Source organism: Condylostylus longicornis, unplaced genomic scaffold (assembly GCF_029603195.1).
Source record: "Condylostylus longicornis isolate FDR11 unplaced genomic scaffold, ASM2960319v2 ptg000072l, whole genome shotgun sequence".
Taxonomy (NCBI): Eukaryota; Metazoa; Arthropoda; class Insecta; order Diptera; family Dolichopodidae; genus Condylostylus; species Condylostylus longicornis.
Genome location: NW_026578040.1, coordinates 1,808,352 through 1,814,905, shown reverse-complemented (window position 1 = coordinate 1,814,905; position 6,554 = coordinate 1,808,352). Strand labels below are relative to the sequence as shown.

General features: G+C 28.3%; 2 protein-coding genes across 2 annotated transcripts; one reads left to right on the top strand and one right to left on the bottom strand.

Moving 5' to 3' along the window:
• Positions 1-2,639: 2,639 nt before the first annotated feature.
• On the bottom strand, positions 2,640-3,523 carry LOC129612471 (uncharacterized). The gene is made up of 4 exons (XM_055526078.1): positions 3,365-3,523; positions 3,271-3,312; positions 3,113-3,211; positions 2,640-3,054 (listed from the first exon to the last, which is right to left on the bottom strand). Exons 1-4 carry the CDS (start codon positions 3,365-3,367, stop codon positions 2,755-2,757), a joined length of 444 nt encoding a protein of 147 aa, XP_055382053.1. The 5' UTR covers positions 3,368-3,523; the 3' UTR covers positions 2,640-2,754.
• Positions 3,524-4,742: 1,219 nt separating this feature from the next.
• Positions 4,743-6,365, top strand: LOC129612464 (transcription initiation factor IIB). The gene is made up of 6 exons (XM_055526068.1): positions 4,743-4,927; positions 5,059-5,124; positions 5,177-5,525; positions 5,576-5,810; positions 5,900-6,021; positions 6,073-6,365. Exons 1-6 carry the CDS (start codon positions 4,911-4,913, stop codon positions 6,232-6,234), a joined length of 951 nt encoding a protein of 316 aa, XP_055382043.1. The 5' UTR covers positions 4,743-4,910; the 3' UTR covers positions 6,235-6,365.
• The last annotated feature ends 189 nt before the right edge of the window (positions 6,366-6,554 follow it).

The following is a 6,554-nucleotide window of genomic DNA, read 5'->3' as shown; positions in this document are numbered from 1 at the left end:
ATAAAATTATTCCAAAATTTGTATGTTATATAAATTAGAATTGTAACATGATATTTATAACAGAATATTGTAAAATATTTAAATCTTTGTGGCCTTGCTAGGGAACGGAGAGCATAAATTCAAATCTATTTCGTAATTAAATTTTTTAATTTTGAAATAAAAACGAGAATTAATTTTGAATAATTTTCATATCTAAAACAATTATTTTTAGTTGATCATTTTTCAATTACTGACTATCAGTAATCGTATAGTTTATAATTTCAAAAATCAGAGTTTTAGATTTGTTAATTCAAATTATAAACCCTGCTTTTTCCTTATGATACCAAACCATTTGAAATTATTAACTGTGAGTAAAAAAAATATTTCAACATTCTCCTTTATATCAAATAGATTCTTGGAAAACACACTTTTTTTTTGTATTTTTCCATTTTTGTAAAAATTTTATATTATTTTTGCGTTTTTTTTCGGTTTTAGGAATGCTAAATGGGATTTTGTTTGTCACATTATTGTGACATGTCATTCAGTTTTTTGGATGTGTTTTCTTTTTGTTTTGTATAGTGCCATAGTGCTAGGTAATTTTGATTGACAATATGACGTGCTTTTTTATATGTATGTGCATAAAAACATATGTAGCTACATATTATATAACATCCTGAAAAAGCCAGAAATTTCATTGTCTCAAATGAAAGTAAAAACATAAAAAAAGGTTAAAATGGAAAATTCAGATTTAACGAAAATGTATCACTTTAATAATATATATGTAGTATTGCAGAATAGTCACCTACATTTTTTTAAATATTTATCGTGTAAAACTGTAATACACTACAATGACATAAATCATATACTATGTATTTTATAATATACATAAATAGATAATTTTGAAGCATTTATTACATTCATCAAGGGTGTTTGTTTTGCTTAGATTGTTCGACAAATATATTTGCCTAATATAAAGGTACACATATTATGTATGTGTACCTTTAATAATTATTTATTTTTAGAGTTAGTGTCACTCTGCCGGTCCAACCCTCCGTCTCCCATTGTCTAAGTGAAATTATTATCCAAAACCAGTTTGTTTTTCCAAATTTTTGATATCGTTTTCCTAACATCGTAAGTTGAAGAAGTATGAAATTTTGGCAACTCTTAGACACAATTATTAATTTATTTTATTGGAAAAAAATTGTGCGCCTCCATTTCCTCCGAAGTTATTTCCTTCTTTTTCCAAATTTCTATGAAATTATAAAGTTAGCAGCAAATTTCGTGACATCAAATATCATAATTTATTTTAATTCACTTACTCTACAGTCAAAATCTACCATTCTGTTAACGGTTCTTTTTTATCCTAAATGCTTGCAATAATATATTTTTGCATATGCATTAATAAAAGTAATTTAAATGATTGAAGGTCACTTCCCGCAAAAATATGATTCAGCCGTTTAATTTTAATGGGCTGAATAATAACCAAAATATCATTCAGTCTTCAAAATTAAATACCAGAATCATATTTTGCGGTTAATGACCGTCAACCGAAAAAATTGTTGACGGTCCGCAAAAACATCACTCAGCCAGGGCTGTCGTTTGGCTTCGATCGGAGCCATTTGGCTCCGATTTGAAAATTTATGTCCCAGGCTCCTCCTTTTGGATTTTACCTACGATTTTGTTTTTTCTTTAGTCAGACCCAAAAACAATGTTCTTGAAAAAAATTTTCAGTTGAAAAATATAATTCCTGAATAAAAAAAAAACTTTTACATTATTTAAAAATTTTTTGACAAACCTTGGCTTACGAAATAATTTACATATACCGCTTTCTGCTAATTCAAAAGCCGCCACCTATTTTTTGTGGTCAAGTTAATCAATTAGGCAGTTAAAGTTTCAAATAATAAAACTTGGGAAAATTCGTCGACGTCAGCAGATAAAATATGTTTGTACAAAATTTTTTCAATAGATGATGATATTCCAGTTTTGAAATTTTAATTGAAGTCGAACAAGTATAATAACCGTCAACCATAAAACCGTTCAACTTAATTCTAGAAACGTACTCTAAGATCCTGTAGTGACAAGTACGAGTACACATCTTGTTATAATCATGTCTGCTTGACTCCGGGTTCTTGATGCTTTATTATACAGCTTTAAGTGATTCATCATTAATCAATATGTATATAACTGATCACAATTCTTGATCGATAACGTATGTACGTTTTTTTGATCATAATTAGATTATTACGAACCTATAAAGAAATCATCAAAAAACTTGTATTTTTGATCAGTAAGTCATAAACGAAAAAAAATTTTGATGATCCTAAAATTTGTATACATAATTGATTAGTGTATGACATTATTACATTATTTGAACAATTAATAGCTGGTACACTGTTTTTTGAGAAAGCTTTTTAAGTGCAAGTTCTACTTTACAAATGGTAGGTTTGGTTTCATTTAAATGTTTTTTTTTTTTTGTAATAATATCCACATTCTCTCAGGACTTAGACGAACTACTTGAGATGGACTTTTTTAAAACTTTGTCTAAAACAAATTTGTCACAGCTACATGTGAACGCATTTCATAAATTCATTTCAATCTCTCTTTTACAATAACGTTATAAACAATAACAGTTGTAAACAAAAACATAGCTCAGTTCCATTTCATTTAAATTAATTTTAATTTCCATTTCAAAAATAGTTTGCTTAAATACTATGGTTATTCAGAAATAAAGTTTTGCATTTTAGCAACTTTTACACAAATATCACCTTAAAATAACTAATTTTTGTTCATAACCTTATTAGTTTGAGCTAATGGTCTGTTTCCCTGCGACGACGCCCTATTTCCACCAATACCGGGCGTTCTATTGTTGAAATTACGATTTCCTTGCCGACTTCTTTGGTTAGGATTTCCAGTATTTCCACCTCCAGAACGATTGGTTTTCATATCCGTTCGATTTCTTGATTTTACTTGAGCATCCTCTTTTACCATATCAATAACTTCATCTGGTATACGAAGATACTTAATAGTGCTACCTCGAATATAACATTCTGGCATACGCCAAAATCTATCACCGTCCTAAAAAAAAATTAAGAAACATTCCAGATCTTTCCATTCCAAAATTAAAACTTCTTACTTTTGATGTACAAATTACGTCACGCAAATTGATATTCATCCATGTATCGCAACTTACTAAATGCCCATTATAAGTTTCTCCATTTTTTAATTCAACTAACTAAAATGTAAACAAAACGAACACTAAACTTTTAATAAAACAAAACTTTCTATATTTACCATCGGATGACTTTGTGCCGTTTTGAGCAAGGATAACGGAAGCTAAAAAATAAATGCTTTTTAAATAGCCCTTTTTGGAAGTCTTTAAACTCACCATTTTTATTTAATTTCTGAAATAAATACAGATCCAAATTGTTTTAAATTCTGCCCTCACTTATTTATTTACTATAAAATTATTAAAAAAACGTTTGCAAACTGACATTTTCCTGTTACTTAAATGACAAGGCCAGTGCTGCCATAATAGTGTTTTACAGAACCAAAGGTTTCTATCCAAGGGTTTATATGTGCAAGGTTAGTTTTAATTGTAGCAGTTTTTTCTGTTAAGAATATTAGAACAACAAAAAAGCTTGACACTAACCCAAAGATAATAATTATAAAATAAATTTTATTGTTTTTTTTTTGTTTGTAATTTTATTTCTAAACTTTTTTAGTTATTTACGCACTTTAAAAATATGGGCGCAAACTATGATATTTATTATACGATACAAAATTACTTTTCGTATAATAAATATATACATAAATTTAATTTTATTATCAACATAATTACATAACATTATGTATGTTTAAATTACAATTTTTATTTTGGTTTCTACTTTACTATTGCTTTACTATACTCGGCTTAAAAGTGCTTAAAAGTTTTGTAATTTTAATATTTTTAGTCTTGAAAGGTTTAAAAAATAAAGAAAATGTTCTCAAGTAGATAAATTTTTTATTTCATATTTTGTGGCAAAATAACTGATTTATTTTTCAATTAAGTTATTTTGAAATATTACCTAGGTTAATAATTTTTTAATGGAAAAACATTAAAAAATAATTGAAACATATGAACGGAATATGGAACGAAAGATGATTTGATTGGCAGGAATTAAAACACCTGTCTCATATAAAAAAGAGAAAAAAAAACTTTAAAAATAGAAAACAGTGAGGTAATTTCTCAAAATAAAATTTCTTATATCAAACAGACGGAAACTTTTAAAAACTTTATAGAAGAGGTGATAAACGTCAAATTTAAAAAAGTTTTGAAAAAAAATTATTGTTGAAAAAAAATTTTTTTTTGAAAAATAAAACCTTCTAATCTAACATAACCAAGAAAACATACATATGTTTTGAGAGCTTTAAGATTTTGAAAGTTTTTGAAACACTCTATTTTATTTAAATTGAGAAAATGAAAAAGTCATCTTTTTCTACCGTTTTTGTTCAAAAAATATTATACCGGAAACGCATACAAAAACTTTATAAAGTTTTTTCCAAGTTTTATAAAGTTTTTAAAAACTTTCTTATACAACACAGACCTAAAATATAATTAAGTTATTTATTTATTCAGTGAAAGCGGGGTTTTAATTATTATCACAAAGCGCATAACTCACAAGTAGCATTTTGGTATTATTATGATTTGATAGTGACAAAAATCAACTTTTAACAAATGCACAATGGCAGCACTGTTTTCAGAATGTCATTAATTTGGCTGGCGCTTGGCAAACACAAAAATAAAAAATAAAAAAAAGCCAAGTGAAACGTCACCTGTGTCTAAATAAAAATATTTTTTATTTTAAAATAAAATATTTTTGCCATATTTTGCAATTTGTACAACATTTATTGCGGTTTTCACGAGTATTTGAGAAATACAATTCCTATTCATAATGGCCAGCACATCAAGGTAAATTAATATTTGCTACATTTGCTAAAAAACTGCGTCTATTATACTTGGTGTGTGCATTTTGCATTATGAAATAATGGATGAAATATCGGAAAAGAACTTAAAACAAATTATATTTTATTGACTTACAGGCCAGACATGTCAAATAAAGTAGTTTGCTATGCTCACCCAGAGGCACCCCTTATAGAGGACTACAGGTAAAAAAATTCTCATTTTAAAGAACTAAAGTAATAGAATAAAAAATTCAAGAGCTGGTGATATGATTTGTTCTGAATGTGGCTTAGTTGTCGGTGATCGAGTGATTGACGTAGGCTCAGAATGGCGTACGTTCAGTAATGAAAAGAGTGGCGTCGACCCCAGTCGTGTTGGTGGACCTGAAAATCCTCTGTTAAGCGGAGGAGATTTATCGACTATGATTGGTCCAGGGACTGGTGCTGCATCTTTTGATTCTTTCGGAACTCCAAAGTACCAGAACCGTCGTACAATGAATAGTTCAGATCGAGCTTTGATTTCAGCTTTTAAAGAGATATCTATGATGGCTGATAGAATTAACCTTCCAAAGACAATTGTTGATCGAGCTAATAATTTATTTAAACAGGTAACGCAAAGTTACATAATTGCAATCTTACCTTCCATGCTTAATTTAAGGTTCACGATGGCAAAAATTTGAAAGGTAGATCAAACGATGCAAAAGCTTCTGCATGTCTATATATTGCATGCCGGCAGGAAGGAGTTCCAAGAACTTTTAAAGAAATATGTGCAGTTAGCAAAATTAGCAAAAAAGAAATTGGTCGATGTTTCAAACTCACACTTAAAGCATTAGAAACTAGCGTGGATCTTATTACAACCGCTGATTTCATGTCACGTTTTTGCGCTAATTTAGGTACGTACAACAGTTTCGCTTTTGGCCAATGGATATTTTTTGTTAATATTAAAGATTTAATATTTTCAAAACAATTTATAATATTTCAGGTCTTCCTAATATGGTTCAAAGAGCCGCAACGCATATAGCTAAAAAAGCAGTTGAAATGGATATTGTACCTGGACGTTCTCCTATTTCGGTAGCAGCTGCCGCCATATATATGGCATCTCAGGTATTTTAAATCAGTTTCATAAATTTTTTAAGTCTTACACTTTATTTGTAGGCGTCAGAACACAAAAGAAGCCAGAAAGAAATTGGTGACATTGCTGGTGTGGCTGATGTTACAATTCGTCAATCGTATAAATTGATGTACCCGCATGCAAATAAATTATTTCCAGAAGATTTTGTTTTCACTACATCGATTGAAGACCTTCCTCAGATGTAATATATATTTAATTATAATTTTCTTTTTTTAATATTAAGACTGTAGATTTACATACATATATTAATTTGTTTATAAAATCTTTGATGCTAATTTTTTCATTGAAACTTTTAATAAAAGTAAAAAAGTTAATATTAAAATTAATAGTATGACTTTTTAAATTACCAACATTCTAATCAATAGTTTACGGTAACAACATTAGTAATTTCTAGTACTTTTTCAATTACTACATTATTAAGCTGAATGTATTTATGTCTGAAGCTTTTTTATTCCCAAATCTGATGTTCTATTTTATCTTATTTTTCGGAACTGTTTTTTACAAG

Bases quoted from the DNA above. Each gene is read 5' to 3' on its own strand.
- LOC129612471 (XM_055526078.1), bottom strand. The intron at 3,212-3,270 runs GTAAATATAGAA...TTTACATTTTAG, and splicing joins CGGCACAAAGTCATCCGATG to TTAGTTGAATTAAAAAATGG. The intron at 3,055-3,112 runs GTAAGAAGTTTT...ATTTTTTTTTAG, and splicing joins ACGTAATTTGTACATCAAAA to GACGGTGATAGATTTTGGCG.
- LOC129612464 (XM_055526068.1), top strand. The intron at 5,526-5,575 runs GTAACGCAAAGT...GCTTAATTTAAG, and splicing joins CTAATAATTTATTTAAACAG to GTTCACGATGGCAAAAATTT. The intron at 5,811-5,899 runs GTACGTACAACA...ATAATATTTCAG, and splicing joins ACGTTTTTGCGCTAATTTAG to GTCTTCCTAATATGGTTCAA.